The 20,054-nt window shown below is 46.1% G+C and overlaps 1 protein-coding gene across 1 annotated transcript; it reads left to right on the top strand.

The window, feature by feature from the left end:
- The first annotated feature begins 13,852 nt into the window (after positions 1–13,852).
- Positions 13,853–19,153, top strand: HTR1B (5-hydroxytryptamine receptor 1B). Its single transcript, XM_075046479.1, has 2 exons — positions 13,853–16,441; positions 17,749–19,153. The coding sequence occupies exon 1, from the start codon at positions 15,239–15,241 to the stop codon at positions 16,376–16,378; it is 1,140 nt and encodes a 379-aa protein (XP_074902580.1). The 5' UTR covers positions 13,853–15,238; the 3' UTR covers positions 16,379–16,441; positions 17,749–19,153.
- The last annotated feature ends 901 nt before the right edge of the window (positions 19,154–20,054 follow it).

Below are 20,054 nucleotides of genomic sequence, written 5' to 3'. Positions count from 1 at the left end.
AAATGAAACATGTTCTGCAAGGTCTGAGTTATTCAGCTATCGACTGGTGGGAGCATTCATTTTGGAGAACAGTAAGTTACTCCAACGTTCTCAGTCCAAATTGATCCAACAGAATGAGACCCCCTTTGAAGTCTGAATTCCTCCACAATTTTTCTCTCAAAACTGCAGCTCTGAACCCCCTGTAGATGTAGCAGGTAATCAGCACTGATTGATTTCTGAGTGTGTGGATGGAAGAACAGGGAGAGAAACGACACAGCGACAGGAGAGGATGCAAAGTTCAAGAACATCGTAGGCATGTGCCAAGGAGACCTTTCACAAAAGCAATAGGGTGACTGCAAAAAAGCCAGCGAAGAAAAAGAATGAAAGTTATGGCTAAAAGGTGAAACAAGGAGATTGTAGCTCAGAAGAAACTGTCGGTGTGATGACTGGACAGGGGGAGGGAGGAGTTTTCAGCAAAACAGCACATGGTTAAATGGAGGAGGTGAAGGAGAAAAGGGTGCAGATTTGCAGAAGTTCCTAATCACATGGAAAGAAATCTGCTTAGTTTTCTGTTCTGAGGGACAAGGGTCCCAAGGCAGCACATATTGACAAAACACTAGACATCTGAGCCGTGTGCCAGTTCCTTTTTCTTAAAAAAAGTTTAAAAAGAAACAAATTAATAGTTTGATTAACAAAAGCACTGACTTACAATGCCCATAATTTTCCTTCTAAGAGGAATTCTTATTTTTAAGATTATCTCAAAGGTTTGAAATATTTTCTGACTGTTTCAAATGAACAGAAATTTCCAGAGCCTCAAAGCTGCCACTGCCTTCTTGATAGCTGGCTTTGTCACTGAACTTCCTGGTATAAGAAAAACAAACCAAAACAAACCACAGTAAGAAATGACTTTGTTTCCATTCACTGTTTTACAAGTAACCATGTTATTATCGGCTAGATAAATCTCAAGTACTGTGCAACGTGGCTTCCTGCTTTTGACTGGTCTTACAGGCGTAGTTCTGACTACATAACATCACCACATAAAAGTATTGCATTAAATAAAAATAAGGCTGGATTTTGCAACTGGTATTGCAAAAGCAACGGAGAACATAATGACAACTGGCAAACAAAACAAAATCGTGAGAATTTGCAGGGTAAAAGATCAGGTTTCTATGGCCCACACTAGTGAGGTTCTGCAGTTTTGTTTTCCTTTCCAGTTTAGATCTAGGAAAACCTCATTATGATTCATTAAATGACTCTTCTGGTGTCAACTTAGGTGACAACAAATAAAGAGTATATCCTTTTCCTTAATGAGGAGTAAATCTGAATTTTGTAGAGCTGCAGCCAAAGCCTACTGCCCATATTTAACACTGGTTTATAAAAAATACATCTTCTCTATTTTCCTTGATTCCTAATCAATTGCTTCAGCATCCTTTTCCCACAGTGCTTTCAAGATGGCTATGTCTCACCATTTCATTAACACAGTGTTGAACAGCAGCCCTTCCTTTTTGTAACAAATGAGCATTACCGTAGTGTGCAATATGGGTTTGAATCTCATTTACATTAGGATCCTTTGTACCATTCTGGCAAAAGAGATTTTTATGGGGAAAATCTAATGCACGCTGCAAATATTTAGTTGCAAAGGCAAGTAGAATAAGGCAGCCTCCCTGTTCTTTGCTGCAGCAGAGAGACATGTGTAGCACGAAATCCTTTATCCTGCCCTGGCACAGGCTGTAATGCTTTTAACAGCACTCATCAGCACGGACCAGGCTCTCCGCATGTATTGATGGCTGAATGTTGACCCCCAAATTCCTCTTATCGGAGAGAGATTGTGAGTCTTTTATTCTCACTAATGAGGGACCAGGCAGGGTGAACAGGTTTGGGATTTCGCTGAGACTTCCATACCACAAAAATGCATTTTGCACCATACAGTCACGTCACCCATCAGAGAGGTGATTATCAGAGAGAAGCTGAACTCAAATGTGTTACTACAGGCTAATTTCCAAGCTTACCGAAGACCCGAATATCTGACTTGTCTGCAACAAATGAAGTAATTCCCTATTCTTTACTTCATCGCTCTGATCGTTACAAACCCACTTCTGCTGAAGTGGTCAGGTGTCCTTTAAACCCAATATTAATCTCAAACTACAAACCTCTTCATTTCACATTCCTCATGGCTATTTGAGGAGCGAATAAATATCCTTCTGCTTTTCAGAAAAACGCCTCTGCAATTGAACCTCTTATTAAATCCTTAGATTAGTAAGAGCTGTCCTGTCATACAAATACTCTATTAGCATGAAAAAAAAAGTTAGACAAGAAGCCACTGAGTGTTCCTGCTAAATGAAAATTCTTATGAAGATCATAGGATCCACAGGGTCTGCCTAGCACAAAAGCAATCTTTATCGAGTGGTACTGGATAACTAATAGGAACAACAATAGTTGTAACAGAATTGTAACACTTTGCTTTCATATGCACTAAGGCAAAACTTTGCCTCCATCAATAACCTAAACAGGTTTGCTTTAGTCCATCCAATTTGCTTTCTAGCACATTGTATCCTCCCTTTAACCACACTCAGACTGGTGAAATGCTGCTGTTTCCAGTTGTCCCCTGGGCTCTTTGACATTCCTGGCAATGCCTCATATCTCTTACTTCATTAGTCCAATCCCTGTTTTCTCTAATTCCCGTGATTTTACAGCAATTCATTCTAAAAGCCAAACAGCATGCTACCAGAATCAGGTCACCCTTATTGTGTTAACATATGGTGCTGGCCAGTGGCACGACAAGGCAGGATCCAAATCCTGCTGGGATTTTAACCCAAATGGTGATTCGCCCCACTCCCACCCAGACACAATACTTAAAGTGGCAACTCTACATCAAGGCTGACAAAATCTTCATTGCCTTGCCAGCTAAAGCTACCTTTCCAAAATTCAGTCATTGCTATTTATGAATCCCTCGTGGCTATGTCCAGCAGTCCTGCTGCTTTAAGCAAAGAAATACAGAAATTCTGGCTGGAGAAGGATCCCCTGGATGTCACCCAGCCTGACCTGCTCTGGGGAGCCGACCTGTGCCAGCAGCGGGTCAGGTCAGCCCGCGGCTTTGCCTTGCCAACGCAGCAGAAGTCGATGCAGCTTCTCTTTCAAATCGCCCCCTACCTTGCTTCCTATATTAGTTTATAAAATGGTAGAGTACACCTGCAATTTACTAGCGAACAGCTATGTTACATCTGTATATTTTAAAATAAAATGTGCAGCTCTGATTTTATACTGGTTCTGGTTTGTGTTTCTCTTAGAAGACAGCTTAAGAGCTTCACTATTCTCAAGGTAAACTAAAGTTTTCCAAATGTGTTGTAACGAACTTCCTGACTGCAATTTCGCACTACTGGTATGCTAACCACCATGACCATAAACAATAGATTCTTCTCTTCCTTTCTGTGATTGCTTTTCACATATATTTATACATATCACACATACACATATATCCATATACATGTATACATATTATATCATATAGAATTCTATTATATCTGTATCGATATATATAGTGTATATATATATATAATGATATATGTGTATATCATATATCTGATACCTATCTATATCTTTCAGTCTTCTTACACTAACTTCAAGTAGTGTAAGCAAAACAACTTAGGAGAATGGTGTAGGAAGAGCTAATGAGACTGAGAAGTCAATATCACAAAAGGTAGGAATGGGAATACAAAGAGTTGAAGGCAGCAAGTCTGTTTTAACTGTGGAAAAAGGTTAGAAAAAACTTGATTGCAGGCTATAGAGAACTGTATTGGCAGAAGTCATTTGATACCAGGTACTCTTTAATTGAACAGACAAAAGCATGGAAGGACCAACTGTTGAACACTGAAGGCATCCAAGTTTGTTAAAAAGATGGAAATTTTTATCAGAGGAAGCAATTTACCGGTGAAGTAGACTAAAAAAGGGTATGGGAGAATGAGTTGGGATGGGTCAGCATTCGAATGTGTGATCTGCTGAAGACTTTTTCCTTTGTCCCTGAGGATTTGTCTGTTTTTCTTCCAGCTGTCTCAGCTGAGCTGATAAAATACATTGCCTGTCTCTCTCCTCTATGGCCTGATTCTCACTCCAGTCACAAATTCTTGAGTCAGAGTAGTGTTGGTGAAATGGTGTGGCCTGTGGTTATGGTAGAAATCCCTAATACTCCCTGGGTCTTTAAAAATCTGTTACTTGACCATGGGTTGCAAGAAGCCTCAGACGGGTAGACGTATTTCCCCAACTTTTATGTTGTTTCTGTATATAGACAGCTCTTATTTCTTAGAACAGGTTGTAGATACACTCAGTCGGCCATTCTGTTCTATCATTCCACTACATTAGCTTTATATTGCTTTCCCCAGGACTCTCTGCCACTATGATTGTTCACTTCTCAACAAATTACATTTAATGCTTACTTTATTAATATTGTCTGCATTGATCTCTGAATATTTTGTAATCAAAAGAAGGATTTCCTCCTTGAAGAATCATGTTTGCTTATCTTTTGATTTCTGCTGTACAGTTACAACAGCATTTAACTATAGTGACCTTCGTATTATCAGAGCGAAGGAACTTACGTCCCTAGCAGCCCCCCTACTCTCTCATCTATGATCACGGATAAATAGGGAAGGATGGTATCATAGGAACACTCTAACCATTTCCTTTCTCCTGTGTATGAATTATGGCTATGGATAAATGTTAGATATATTGGTCAAGGACTTTGTCTTTATCCAAACCTCTTCAAGCATAATTTCCACTAGTCTAGTTATGTATGACCTCCAGTATTTTTTTTTTTTTCACATTGGTTATATCAGTTCCTAACAATCTCATCCCACGTCATGCCAAGTTCAATTTGACTCCAGCCTAAAAAAATTGTCTGTCAGGATATTGCCATTATCTCAAACTTTTTTCTGCTTGCAATAGGTGGATGCTCAAATTCTTTAATAAGTTTCAAATATTCAAAAAATGCTACCCAGTATGTAAGTAGAGTAAGTGGAATTTAGCTCCAAATGTACATAGTTATATTACTTAAATGATAGCGAGGTTTGGTCCTTATTTTGTCAAAATTGGTTTTTGGTCCCTGAGTTCATTTGTTGTTCATTTTCTATACTTTCACATTCCTGGCTGTCAGAGTAACCCACACAAACTTTTCCTACAGAGATACATCCATTTGCAAATCACCTCCATCTGAATATTGTATAATTTAGTGAAGCTACTGCTTGTATAATCTACTGTTGTCAAGATGCAGAGACTTAAATTATCTAAAACAGTTGAATAAATATCCTCAAATTTCCCTGTTGCTTTCCTTCATCTGGCTGTGCCCACCAAACGTTCTTTAAATTACAGAGACTAAAATTGTGCCCTTTAGCTTCAAATATATCAAAATGTAGAAACTTCACCAAAAGAGCCCTAGAACCATTTCATCCAACTATCCCTTTTCAAGGTCACGTTAAACATGCTTATGATTAGACATCCAAGTAATTCGTTTCTTCATTTCTCTGGACTTTGTTAAATCTGATGATAGGCAATTCAGCGGAAACTGCTGATACATCAGTGAAAGTCAGAAGGGTTGAAAACGGTTAATGGTTGGACTCGATGATTTTAAGGGTCTTTTTCAGCCTAAATGATTCTATGATTCTACGAAAAGCAGCAGTCTGACCCTTTTAAATGAAAGCAGAATTGGGTCCAGAAAAAGGAGTGAAGTACTGAGCAGAAGATGATTTTAAAGCATGCTTAAAATCTCCAAAACAAGCTTAAAGGACTCCCTCCATGAAGGAAAGAAGGATTTCTAAACATGCTCTAATAATTTGCGTGTAACGAGTCCAAGAAAGGGAGCGCACACAACCATCAGCTCCCAGGAATATCTCTCCTCATACTGTTTCAGCCACATAATATTAGGCTGTCAACATCCGACTGACCCATGTTTCAGTGCTCCTCAGAGGACAATGTCTCGGGGGACTTAATGTACATTCTGGGTTTGTCACCACTGGTCCAAAAGCCATTGAAAGACCAGCATGGTGGAAGGCAAGAGTAAATTAACATCTAGTGTTACATATAGTCCTAAGCCAGTAAGAAAGTCTGCCTCACTGAGGCAAGAAACATATCCTTAATGAAAGAAATTACCCAGAATAAATGCCAATATTTGCACTACAGCCGAAGGAGAGAGGAAGAGGCCTGGAAAGTCACTGGGAATAGAGATCCTGTCTGCCATGACCAGGTGCCTAAAGTTTTATTTTAAGTATATATGCTTTAGGCAGAGGTTAGGCAGGATCACTTAAGATAAAACCTCTAGTTCTTATCATCAAACTTTGAGAAATTCTCATCTGGGGAGACTTTGGAGAACTTGATCTCGTAGGACAGATAAGGAGCAGATGCAGAAGGGAAGGAGTAATCCTGCTCTCTGCTTCCCAACCCCCCAGTCTTTGGGAACATCTTTTCTAGCAGGTTTGGTTTTGGTTTTCTTTTTTTTCCCTTTTATCTCCACAGCTCAGAATTCAGAGCTGCAATAGACGAGAACAACCAGGTGCGCATTACATTTTAATAGTCTGCTCTTTTGCTTTCTGTTATTTCTGGCTAGTTGCATAAGGGAAATAAGGGACAGTTCTTCTTATCTTTTAAAAATAGCAAAACATTCCTGTTTTCCTCAAACAGAAAATGAGGAATTTTTACATTTTGTAGGTTCTGGCTGGTCTTATTTTGAACTCTCTGCTGCACTGATCATGGCAGTTTACGTGCATCAGCCATATGTTGCTAAGGGTCTGCCTCGCATCGCTCTTGGATCGCTGACAAAGTGACTTCTGAACTGTACAGATGAAAAACAACACAAAAGATGTTGTTAATAGCTACTATTGATATAAAAGCAGTTTATAACAAGCCACTCAAAGCCCAGGATCAGGACCCTCAAAGCTGTTTTCAAGGCTCTGCAAGCACTTAGAGCAAATACATAGTCTCTGTTCTAAAGAACTGCAGTCTAAGATTAGCGCTAGCAGAGGCACACGGGTGGGAGAACATTGGCAAACAAAATACTACCAGGAAGAATAATAGGTAGCAGTCATAGCTTAATCAACAGCCTGACTCTTGTCAAGTGTGTTTTGTAGGCATTACAGCAAAGGAGGATTTTAGGTAAGATAATGAGGATATCTGTGCCTGTTACAAGAAGCTTCTCTCAAGCCTGGGACGACATGAAGGTATCTGATGGAAACCAAGTAAGGCTCTGGGAGGGACCAATGTCAGAGGGTAGTGGGAGGCAGGAATTGACCTGCAGATGTGACGAGAAGTGGATAAACTACCAAAGGCTTTGAAAGGCATGTAAAGAAAATTTGCTTGTTAGTGAGGTATTAGTGGAGGAATGAGATAAGGGAAGGGATGCACAAAGAAGGGAAGAAGAGAGAAGGGGGTCATGGCCACAACAGCAGGCTATGGAAATGTGTGGTAGCATTTGGGTAGGTATAGTGCAGCTTCCAAGGCTAGAAACAAGTAACTGAAACAGGATCGAAACCAGGCTGGTATTTTTAGCTACTAAACCCCCCCAGCTCCACTCTTAAGCAGAGGCAGCTTGGGCAGTAAGGTAGATTCACCTGAGTTTTTTTCCAGCATCTTACATGGGCCTTAGGGTTTGGGAGTGTAGAAATCCCCTGTGATTTTGGTTTTTGTGTTTTGTTTTGTTGCTCTGTTTTAAACACGAGAGGCTGTGAGTCTTGGAGGGATACGCAAGGACGTTCTCCCTCCTCCTTCCCCGTGACAGGAGGGGGAGCAGGGGGGGAACAGAAGGTCGGGCTCCTGTGCAGAAGTGTGCCCAGCTGCAGGGGCAAGGCATGGAGAAAGCAGCTTGGAAGTGAGGGGGAGAAAGTTCATGACTAGGACAAAAAGTCCTGAACTAAGGGGATGTGGGGACACATCTGGGCCAAGCCCAAGGAATGTTTGAGAGTGATGAGAAAGCCAAGGAAAACCCAGAGAGAGCTGCAGGTTGCTTTTTTTTTTTTTTTTTTAAATAATAGATGCATATTTTTCTTGTACTTTGTAAGAAGAAGACTGCTTGGGTTTGGAAGCCTCGGCTTGCTCTTAAAGAGGTGAACTGTACACTCACTGTGCCTTTGTAGAGCTCCTGGAGAGCAGAGACAGGACTAGGAGGAGAGTAAGCATTGGGGAAGGGGCGTAACAAGATTTTCCCAAGGAAGGAAAGGGAAACCCATGAAATGCACAACTGAAATGTGAAAGCTACAAAATAAAATTATCTCATTCTGCTTCCACAAACACAGATGTGATCTTGCAAATGAGGACAAGACCGCATCTCAATTTTTAAAAAATCCATTACCATTTTGAAGGCTACACCCAGAAGCAAGGTATGTTTAAGATCAGCTCAAAACCTCTATCTGGGCATGTTCTACCTGAGACCCGAATCCTTTAAGACTGACTTCTTCCTGTAATGAAAAATAAAACATACCTTTCTAAATAGAGATCACATCTATGTCTTACAGTTAAGTATTCCCTTCCCCAATAAACACACATATACACTAGACATGAAGAAATGCAGTTTTACAGGCTTCTATGAGACCTGCCAGTTAAACAACCTTTGGATAATGAAAAGATTGGAAAATAATAACAGGCCACCTCCTTCGATGACCTACAGCTTCCTTAAATCATTGTGTCGATGCTGATCTGGGCTGCTGACCTGGCTCTGTAGTTTTACTTGGTTACTCTTCTCAAAGTCGGATGAGATACAGCTCTGCTTCCAGCCAGTGGGACATACCACTGGCTCGTATTTGGCAGAAGCTTAAAGTGACACAATTTTATTTACCTACCTCTTCCGAGCCTTTTGCTTCTCAGAGTCTTTGTTTTCTTCCTCAAGAAGAAAGAGCTACACATAGAGCAGTGGGGACACTGATGGCCTTTGCTGGCTCAATTTTTCTTTGGTAGAGTGCCTTTCACACTTCGCAGCATCTAGACCAACAGTTTCGTGACAGCCTCACTCCAAGACCAGATTATGTCAGATTTAATTGGTTAACAGAAACTCTCACTTGTAACCAGAATGAGATCTTCAGCTGTGCGCTACCTTGCAAAGCGCTGCCGAGAGTAACCGCACCTATCCCGAATCCCTCAAAGGGCCCCGACCTTGCAAAGCTCCGGCATTTGGACGATGCCGTAGCCATTCGCTACTGCTCTGCTGATCAAAGTAGACCTACAAGAGCTTTGTGGCCTTCAAAATTTCTTCCTTTCCTGAATTTCAGCATGTTGTAAGCGTCTCTCTCTAAGCTTCTTGCTCAGCAGAATAGACAACTAAATTTTGCAATTAAGTCTCATACTGCAGAAGAAACTGTCAACTAGTAAACACTAACATCCTAAAAGGACTCAAATTAATGGATAATGTGTTTTATTAAATTAGCAGCCCAAAGCTGCATGCCAGCCAAAGCTCCCAGCTTCTGATTACCTCCGGGAACAAAGACAACTAAAGCATGCTTATAAATAGTGGCAGTGGGCTTAGCATATGTTACCTTCTTTCCTAGATAAATATTAATTAGCCATACAGAAGAACCAGCTATTTAGTAGGAAGAAATCTTTGTGGCTCCCCTTAAATCTATGTTGACAATCTGATTTCACAAGGAAAAGACTTGATTCTTAATTTTCAGCAATTTTACTTCTTTACTGCGATTCACTGCATTGCACAAGTTCCCATCAAGCTTTCTGCATTAGTAGCTTGTTGCTTTAAAATGTGTGCAGCCTTTTTTTTAAAACACAGAATCCAATGTTTCATTTCTGCAAACTTGGTATTTGGGACCCGTTTGAAATCAGCTGTGGATCCTGAAAGGAAACCCTTCAGATTTCATCCTCTAAAGTAGAAAGAAAGATTTGAACATACTGAAGGGGACCAAAGCTTTAAACCTGATATAGGTCCATATCTGAAAGCAGAGAATTTATCTTCTGCCAGGTCTGAGCACAGAACATGAGACTTTTTTTCACTTGAATCCCTACAGAGTCTAAACACAGTGTCCTTTGCCTTCATACTAAACAGGTCCTCTTCTCTCTTTTTTTTTTTTTTCTTATGTGACAGGCAGGAGTTAAAGATTATGCCATTGACTGTTGGTACACAGCTGTACCTTTGTGTCATACTGTCCCGGCTATTTCCTACGGCTCGTACCCCAATGGATCTGCAGGTATTTCATCGCAGACAGATCCCGGTGGGTTAAAACCCCTTCAGGTGGACAACTGGAGACAGCCCGAACTGTAGAGACGATTGTTCAGCCAGACCCTCTGGCAGCAAAACAGGCATTCGCACTGATTTTAGTGTGAATTAGAGGCTCCAGCAGCCTCAGATGGAAACCACAATAATGAGGCAACAGCCCTTTTCACACAAGCAGTCATTTCGTCTGCTTTGTAATGAAGCTGGAGAATAACGGGCAGCGTGGAAGGAGAGGAGATGGGGCAGGATTGAAGCGGTTTCCTGTGGAGCATCTCCAGGAACATCATTAAAGAGCAAATCCCTTGTAGATGAATGAGCAACAGTCACCAACCTCAACTGCTGCCTCCATGAACTGAAACGTGTCAGGATGGGTGCAGTGTCTGGAGATGAAATGGTAGAGACGGTGTAAGGGAGGACTGGAGGGGTTTCTTTGCTTGACCTCAGTTGCCTACTTAAAGAGTAATTGAATACTCTTCAGAGGGTATGTGAGTGCATTTTTCAGCAGCTGTGCCTGACCAGTATGAAGAATAAGGAGATAACTTCATCTGGCTTTATTCCCTCGGGTGGAGAAACTCAGTGTGTATGTGTGCCTATTGAGCCCATGTGCCTGTTTCTTTTTCTGGGTCCTTGGAGTCAAAATCAAAACCAGGCCCAGCTGTTCCTTATAATTAAATTTCAGTAACTCAAACTGGGTGTTTTTATTTTGACTAGTGACTTAAAAGTGTTGGCATTTAAATGGCCTCAGCTATATTTCAAAGTTAACATTGAGAAACTTCACACATATATTAGCGTTATTTGTCTGTTGGCAAACTCAACAAAATACCACTGCGTTGATTTACATAGTGAAGGTTATCTTTGCTAACAGAAGGACTCAGAATTTCATTATTTAAAATACGAGGATGAATCTCATCACAGTGCAGGAGACTACACATGGCATTACACACAACTTGCCACCTGAGTCAAGGGGCAGAGGTGAAGTTTATATTGCGCACTGAGCCCTGTGTTCAAATATACCTACAAGATCCAAAAGCCAAAACCCACACAACATTATCTGTGGCCAGGACAGATCTGACTGTAGGATGAGGACTTTTCCTTTCTGATACTTAGGTTTGTTTCTACGTGTCTGTCTTCTCTCTAATTTATTTATAAGTCACTGATGACATTTATGCCATACATGGGCAGTTTGTGATGCAATAAACCGGTAATAGGCTCAGTTTTCATTGCAGTTTCTACATTTGGGTATTTTAGTACCTCAAAATCTGGATTTAAGAAGTATTAACAGTCTTATGCCAGCAGAAAGAAATTAATTTTATGCCTGCCCCTGCACAGAAGCCAAAAGTTGCAGGAAATAGGATCTCTTCCCATAAGCATCTTTTCAGATCCAGTTAGGAGAGGGGAAGGTAAACAATGAAATGCAAGCTTCGGGGTGACAGTACAGCAGTGAGATTTGATCGTTCATGTGATAACACATATGATTCACAATTCGTTTCTGACTGGCACTCCAAGACTCCAGTACTTATCGATGATCTAGGTAGAACCTGGTTCTTGCTTTCATCGAGCCCAGCCGTGGCACGGGGCTACGCGCAGCCTGGCTGGGCAGAGAGGAAGAGTCATTCTTTAAAACCTGAGCGCCTCTTGCTCTGACACAAATCCTGGGAACCAGCATGCACAGCCATAAGACAGCAGCAGTCCCGGTGCCAGGGTGGGGACATGTCTTCTGCACGCCCCACCAGCAGTGGTGCACAGCACCAGGTCCGTGACACGGAGCACTCTTAGGAAGCTGGCTTTGCTTTCTTGCTTGCAGCTCTTCCTAACTCAAGACTGAAGCCCCAGGGAGGAGCATGGGGAATGGTTACTGACCCTGCCCAGGAGGACCAGGTGATCCTTGGGGGAAGTCAAGTGAAGTCACCACGGCTGGACCTGGCTTGCCCTGGGTGAATGTTTTCCTGACCACTGGCAGCAGTACCACATAACTGAGTACGAAACAAGTGAGCACAACAGAAGAAAACAAATAAGGGAGGAGAAAAGCATCTTCTTGCCAAGACAAAGAGGGAAGCAATGAATGATGATTAGTGATGAATAATAACCCAGAATTAATGGAGAAGGGCAACAGCAAAAGCTGTGCACAGAACACAAACATTTTATAATGAGGGTAAACAGTGACATTAGTAGGGTGGCCAGAACTCATCGCCCATTTGCATAGTATTTGTCTGCATTGCATGACACGGCCGATGGCAGTGGCTAGGGCTAGAACGTTACCCTTGGAGGCTCTCTAATTTTATCAGAAGAGCCTTTCCACAAGAGGAAAGCTGTTCCAAAGCTGAATGAAGGACTACGTTTTCCTCTTGTTATTATTGGTGTTTTAAATTTAAATCAGTCTCAGAGACGTAGCCCTATTTGGGAAGAATGTTGAGCTACGGAGGCTCGAGGGCAGCTGCCAACTTAAGCACAACTAAATTAAGCCAGAAATGTCGAGCAGAAGTGGAAGCAATGGCACACTGTATTAGAAAGCAGGATTATAAAATCTCTGCCCATCAAATAGACCAGAAGGATGTAGATAGCTCTATATTATTATTTTTAATGCAGTAAAGCCTAGAGGCTCCAACCAATTACCAGGCTCCACTGAGCACAAGGAGGCACCACAAAATAAAAACATGGAAACAGGCCAAACCCTATCCCAAGCCCTTTTAGGGAAACAAAAAGGCTTATTGCCATCTTACCTTCCTATCAGTTCGGTGAATGTAGGCAAACCTCGACTACCACACTTTGATTAATCCAAGGCAATCCTTTCCCTACCTCGCTTCTTGAGAGAGCCTAACTAAAGAGCAGATCTTGGGCTGATTTTACAAAATCTTAAGCACCGTCACTGCTTTTTTGATCTCACCTGCGGGTGCTTAGCGCAGCCCAAGGTCAGGGCACCTTGCCTAATACTGAAATAGGGAGGGAAAGCGTTGTCCCTGCAGGGCTCTGGCTTTGCCACGCTGCAGCCCTGGCTCTCCCTCAGTTCAATGCTTCTTTTCCTAGATTTTCCTCACCCCTGCGGGTCACGACGGATCCCCTCCAGCCTCCTCCCGCTGTCCTTCCTTGATCCGCACCCTTTCAGGTGTGCCAGTCCCTCTTGCTCAAGAATGAGCTGAGGTTTCTCACCCTGCCCTTAAGCTGGACGTGGCAGGCAGAGCAACGCAGTGCCTAACCCTGCGTGGTGCTGAGCGTGGCCCAGGAAGGACGGGGGCCCAGGGCAACAGTTTGCCTTCGCACCACAGAGGAAAGCAGCCAGGAGGAGATATCCAAGAGGGGAGCGCTGACAAACATGCCTTGCAGACTTAAACCCCTGCCTCCTCTTTTACTGGGTTTGTCGTAGCACCTTTGGGAGATCGACCGGAGGGCTGGAGCACAGACATTTCATGGAGCTTGGAATTACCCTGACCTAGCAAAAAGCAAGCTCGCACCTCCCTTTGTGTGTAAAAACTTCCTGCGGCTGCGGAGAACCAAACCCCGGCAGGAGTTGAGGGACCTGGGCAGATGTGAGCCCCTGGAGGGGCACGTCCTGCCGCTGCCTCCCGAGCACTGAAGGATCCCGCAGGGCTGGTCAATCCCGGCTGTGCGTTTCCAAGCACACCGGAAAAAATAAAATTAAATAAAAATAAAATAAAATAAAATAAAATGAAATAAAGTAAAGTAAAATAAAATAAAATGAAATAAAATAAAGTAAAATAAAATAAAATAAAGTAAAATAAAATAAAGTAAAATAAAATAAAATAAAATAAAATAAAATAAAATAAAATAAAATAAAATAAAATAAAATAAAATAAAATAAAATAAAATAGAAAGAAAAGAGAAGAAGGTAGGAAAGCCTGAGCCCGGGAGGCGCTGGCTGGCGAAAAGTTGAAGCGCAAAGCAGGCGATGCGAGCCGGTGGGACGCGCAAATCCCCCCCCCCCCCCCAGCACCGAGACCCCCCGGGCAGAGCGGGCGGGCGCCCCCCGGCTGCGCCCCTTCTCCCGTCCCTTCTCCCGCCCCTGCCCTTCTCCCGTCGGGTTGCGGTGGGGCTGAAGCTGGAGCCCGGGCTCCTCCCGCTGCCTGCGGGGGGGAGAAGCAGAGCCTGGAGGGGGGGGGGGGGGGCCGGGACCGGCCGCCCTGGGCTCCCCCCCCCCGTGGGTGCGGGAGGGAGGGCCGAGGGAGGCGGCAGCTCCTCCTCCTCCTCCTCCTCCGCGGGCAGGCGGGCAGCCCGCCCGGGAGCGGCACCGGTTGCTGGGTGCCGGCGGAGCCGCGCCGCGCCGCGCCGTGCCGTGCCGTGCCGTGCCGTGCCGCGCCGTGCCGTGCCGTGCCGTGCCGTGCCGTGCCGCCCGCTCTATAAAGGGCGGCGGCTGCTCGCCGCTCCCTCACACCGGGCACTGCCCGCCGCTGCCGGCGCTTGGGCCCCCCCCCCCCCCGACAGCGATGGCCCGCGGCGGGGCGCCATGGGCGGTGGTCTCCCCCCCTGCCTCCCGCGGACCCTCCTCTTCCTCCTCCTCCTCCTCCTCCTCCTTCTCCTCCTCCTCCTCCTCCTCCTGCCGCTCCTCCCGCACCCGCGGCGGCGGCTGCAAACTTGCTGCGGCGGGCTGCGTGTGAAGGCAGGGTCGGCCGGGTGGGCTCCGCTGCCCTCGCAGCCCCCGCCGTCGGACTCGGCAGCCCGGGGGGCGAAGCGGTCGCCCGCGGGCATGCGGACCCCCCGTCGAACCGCCGTGCCGAGCCGCGGGCGGCGGGACCGAGCTTAAGGGGGCGGCCGGGGCGGGACCCCCCCCCCCCCCATGCCCGCGGCTCGCCGCCTTCCGCGGGGAAGCGGCGGGGCCATGAGCTGGAGGGGCTCCGAGCCGGCCCCCCTGGCCGCCGGGTCGCCCTGCTCCCTCGGCCGCGGGGAGTGAGGGCTCCGCGGAGCTCCCCCCCCCGCCCCTCCGCTCGGTGCTCCCGGGAAGGGCGGGCGGTGCCGGTGCGGGGATGCCGCAGCCCTCCTCCGGCGCCGACGGGGTCCTCCTGCCGGGGTAGCGGGCGAGGAGCCCCGCCGAGCCCCTCGGCGAGCGGCGGCGGAGGGATGGAGCCGGCCGGTCCCTGCCAGGCGCCGCTGGTCCCCGCCAACGAGTCTTACCCCGGGCGCAACTGCAGCGCCGAGGAAGGGACCTACCAGGATGGCACCCCGCTCTCCGGGAAGATCGTGCTCGCCGTCGTCCTGGCTCTCGTCACCCTGGCCACGGTGCTCTCCAACGCCTTCGTCATCGCCACGGTCTACCAGACGAGGAAGCTCCACACGCCGGCCAACTATCTGATCGCCTCGCTGGCCGTCACCGACCTGCTGGTCTCCATCCTCGTCATGCCCATCAGCACCATGTACACTGTGACCGGCAAGTGGACGCTGGGCCAGGTGGTCTGCGACATCTGGCTGTCCTCGGACATCACCTGTTGCACGGCGTCCATCCTGCACCTCTGTGTCATCGCCCTGGACCGCTACTGGGCGATCACCGACGCCGTCGAGTATTCCACGAAACGGACTCCCAAGCGGGCGGCGGGCATGATCGCCCTGGTGTGGGTCTTCTCCATCTGCATCTCCATGCCCCCCTTGTTTTGGCGGCAGGCGAAGGCCGAGGAGGTCTCGCACTGCGTGGTGAACACGGACCACGTCCTCTACACCGTGTACTCCACGGTGGGAGCCTTCTACTTCCCCACCCTGCTGCTGATAGCCCTCTACGGGAGGATCTACGTGGAAGCCAGGTCGCGGATTTTGAAGCAGACGCCAAAGAAAGCGGGCAAAAGACTGACGCGGGCTCAGTTGATCACAGACTCCCCGGGGTCGTCCTCCTCCGTCACGTCCATCAACTCCAAGGCCCCCGAGGGATCCAGCGAAACGGGCTCCCCCGTGTACATGAACCAGGTGAAGGTGAAGGTCTCGGACGCCCTGCTGGAGAAGAAGAAGCTCACGGCCGCTAGAGAGCGGAAAGCTACGAAGACTTTAGGGATTATTTTAGGAGCCTTCATCGTCTGTTGGCTGCCCTTTTTCATCATCAGCCTGGTGTTGCCTATTTGCAAGGACGCTTGCTGGTTCCACATGGCCATCTTTGACTTTTTCACGTGGCTGGGATATCTCAACTCCCTCATCAACCCCATCATCTATACGATGTCGAACGAAGACTTCAAACAAGCTTTCCACAAACTCATACGTTTCCGATGCACAAGCTGAAAATGTTGAATGCCGTGTGTTCTCCGGGGCTGCCCCCGTGCCCACCCGTGCCCGATGCCACAGGTAGGTGCGCTCCCCGCGCCCCCCCGCGCTCCGTTCCCCACTCGGGGCGGGGAAGACCCGGGGGGGGAGGTGGTGGGAGGGAGAGGATGGAGAACCGAGGGGAGCAGCTAGGAGCCCACAAACAAGCTTTTCCATCCCGTCCCGGGCAGGACCGGCTGCTTTCTAGCCCGCTCGGAGGTTTTTTTGGGGGGGGACAAGGCTCCCACCGAGCCGAGCCGTGGGTCGGGCCAGCCCGGCGCTGGTGCTCAGCCCCTTGGCTGGTGCTCAGCCCCCTGGCAAAAGTGGCAACGGTGCTGCACGCTCCTGACATTTCCCAGTGGGTTTGTGTGTGTGTGTGGCTGTGGTCCCCCAGTTCCCCCCCCCCCCCCCCCCCGCCCAGTTCGCAAGGAGTGACTCACGGCAATCTGCTTTTTTTATTCCACCTTTTAAACCGATCTGCCGCCATTTCGTATGCTAATGCCTGTCTTTAGACCAATTAGTGCTAAACGGCGCTTGGCTTCCCAACTCGGCTGCCGAGCTCCCCGGGGAGCGGCGGGTAGAGCCCCCCCCCCCCCCCCCCGCCCCGGCATCTGGGAACATCGCTTGGCAGCCGGGGATGCGACCCCCCCCCTTGGCACGGAGTCGGAGGCAGCCCCGGTGCCAGCGTCGGGTTTGGGGTTTTGGGGGTGTTTGGGGTTTTGGGGGTGTTTGGGGGTTTTGGGGGTTTTTGGGGGGTTTGGGGGTTTTGGAGGGATTTGGGGGTTTTGGGGGGTTTTGGAGGTTTGGGGGGTTTTGGGGGGGTTTGGGGTTTTTTGGGGAGTTTGGGGGTTTTGGGGGGTTTGGGGTTTTTTGGGGGGGGGTTGGAGGGATTTGGTGGTTTGGGGGGGTTTTGGAGGTTTTGGGGGGGTTGGGTTTTTTTGGGGGGGGGTGGGGGTTTTGGGGAGTTTGTTTTTTGGGAGTTTTTTGGTTTTCTTGGAGGTTTGGGTTTTTTTTTTTTAAAGGAAGGAAGGTAGGACAGGCCCCCGATGAAGGCTGCCGGTAAAGTTTAGCCTACTTTCTGGCCTCCTTACGGCTCCGGCTGCTCCTGCTGGGAGCGGAGCCGGCTGGGAGCTGGCATCCTGCGAGGAAAAGCTGCCTTTTAGCCACGGCGAAAGGCTCGACACCTTTGTGTTTCTCCTGACACGCGGGGAAAGCTGTGCCTTTCTGCCCCTCTGCCAAAAGCGGCTGCCGGCTAATAGCGAAGCTCAGCGCCGCGTTCTGCAGAAGACATCCTTGCCTTTATTGTGATACTTTAATAATCCTGCCAATCTTTTGCTTTTTGTCCGCAGAATCAAGTTGCTATTGTAAAGACCCACTGCTTGAAACTTCCCCGAGCCCAGTTGCCAGACTCATGATGCTGCAAAAACGTCAATACATACTGCCACCAAACTGCTCAGCTCTGCATTTCAGTGTAATGACTCTGGCAGAGATGCTGTTCCAATAGTCACGCAGATCAGTTGCAAAAAAAGAGGGCAGCCTCGAATCAAGGTCTATAATTCATCCGGACTGAAGAAAAAGTTTTGAGAGTAAACTCCATTTATTTTGCAGGCTTAACTTCTTTATTTGTTCTCCGGCCGGTTGTAGGGGTGTGCACAAGAGCACAGTTGTCTCTGTCTGTGTTGGTAGCATAGTTGTACTTCTGCACACCTGTAATTTCTTTCTTTCAGTGGAAAGAGTTGCTCCCTTCACTTAGGAGGCCAAGAGGAGAAAAAAAGCAGCGTTTAAAATAGGAGCATCGCAGTAAATTCTGTAAATGACTCCTTCAGCTGAACACGTGTGAGAAGTGACAGTGTGCAAAAGTTGTATTTGTATTTCAAAACAATAGCAAATGCAAATGCTGTAGAAACAAGAGTTGTAGACCTGTTCAACTGCACTGCATATCTATAGTCTGTCCTCATAGTTGCCTTTATAAAGTAAATGCTTCTTGCTTCTACTCCGTAACTCAAGAGCAGAAATCAAGAAGTCCAATGACCTTTTCCATAAACCAGCTGGGAATAGAAGTAGCAGTTTGATGTTGTAACCATGTTTTCCATTTTGTGTCAGTTGCACACCCTTACCGCATGAACCACTGCGAAATTTAGAATTCTCGAAGTAATTACATTATTTAGTGTATTTTGTAAAGAAGTGAAGCAGTTTGCTCTTTCAGAAGAGCTGTATCACCTGCAAAATAAATACCCATGAATCATGAATTAACTGATGTTAGTGAAATTACTCTCCTCCCTACTTGCCCCCTATTTTTTTTCTTTTTTTCTTTTTTTTTTTCCTGATCAGACCTTAAGACAGGTCTACGCATATTCAGCAGTCAAAGTTCGAGTTTCGGGATATGGTCCACCTGCTGTGATAGAACTGCATTGATTGTTCCTCCTATGTGTAAATGAAAATGAGTATAAACAATAAAACGCTTTACTGTGTTCTCAAGAGTGGTAGCAATTGTGTGACTGAAAGGAGTATTTATTGGTTTACCTGGTTCCTCAGTATTGACTTTTTAGGTAATGCTGATTTGATGAGTCACTCAAGAAACCAGTTGATGAAGGCTGAAATTGCAAGCTTCGATCAGTGGTCAGATTTTTAACAGGCAGCTTTGCTTTCCTCCTAACCGATACTGTTAGGTATAATTCTTACTGTTTTCGTATAATCCCAGATTAAATTTTTAGGTGGTTTTTTTCTACAAATATTTTTCTTACTCCATTAAAAGCAAACAAAACTTATTTTAGCACTTGGTGGGTACTGTAATCAATGTTGTTTCAAAACTGTATGTATTCTAGATGGGGGCTGTTATAAAGACTGGAAAAATCTTACATGATTTATCTTCCTGCTATTCTTCCGAGAGTCATTCAAGGATTTATTTACCTAACTGAATAGTAAAGAAAGAACCTGACCCTCTGTGCCTCTGAAACTCCCATTAACTGTAAAGAGGAAGATGTGGTCATGGGCAGGAAAGAAGGCTGCAAGATACAAATTAAAGTAGTGGAAAACAAACATTTTCAGTATTTTGAAGAAATCCAGAAGGCTTGCCTCAAAATTGCATCCCTCTAAAAAGCAGAACTACTATACTATGCTTCTAGAAATTACTCCCTTAAATTATTAAAGACAAATGTGATTAGAGGAATTTTCTAAAGCACTATCTTATTTGATTGAAGTGCTTGTATTCCTTTTAAATTTATTTTTTTTTGCATACATGAGGTGAAAAAGCAAGGAAGATAGCATCAAACAATGCTTAACCTGTTCTCGCTTGTCATTTTCCAATCTCGTAGAATGAATTTTGTTTACCCCAAATTCTCAGTGAAGTTACTAGGCTTCTCATATGTCTAAAAAAATGGAAGATGAGAGTGTAAAATGAGTATTTTCAGCATTTCCACAGAGACCTGAGTCTTCTGTCAGTTTTATACAGTTACGTGACTTGGAAAGCACGAGGTTCAGGAGTTGGACTTTCCCGGTCCTCGCGCTGTGGGAAGGTACCTTCATCTTCAGCACCTGGCAGCAAATACTCCCGGCTCCCGGTCGTGATATGAGGATTTTGCTGAGAAGCTAATTCATCAGGAAATTAACTTCCCAAGGTCATGCCGAGGCTCTGGACTTTCTGCACCAACAAACC

This window comes from Buteo buteo, chromosome 15 (genome assembly GCF_964188355.1).
Source record: "Buteo buteo chromosome 15, bButBut1.hap1.1, whole genome shotgun sequence".
Taxonomy (NCBI): Eukaryota; Metazoa; Chordata; class Aves; order Accipitriformes; family Accipitridae; genus Buteo; species Buteo buteo.
The sequence above is the reverse complement of the archived record's forward strand: the minus strand, read 5'-3'. Positions and strand labels throughout refer to the sequence as shown.

Coding starts and splice junctions, on each gene's coding strand:
- HTR1B (XM_075046479.1), top strand. CDS start 15,239: ATGGAGCCGGCCGGTCCCTGCCAGGCGCCGCTGGTCCCCGCCAACGAG.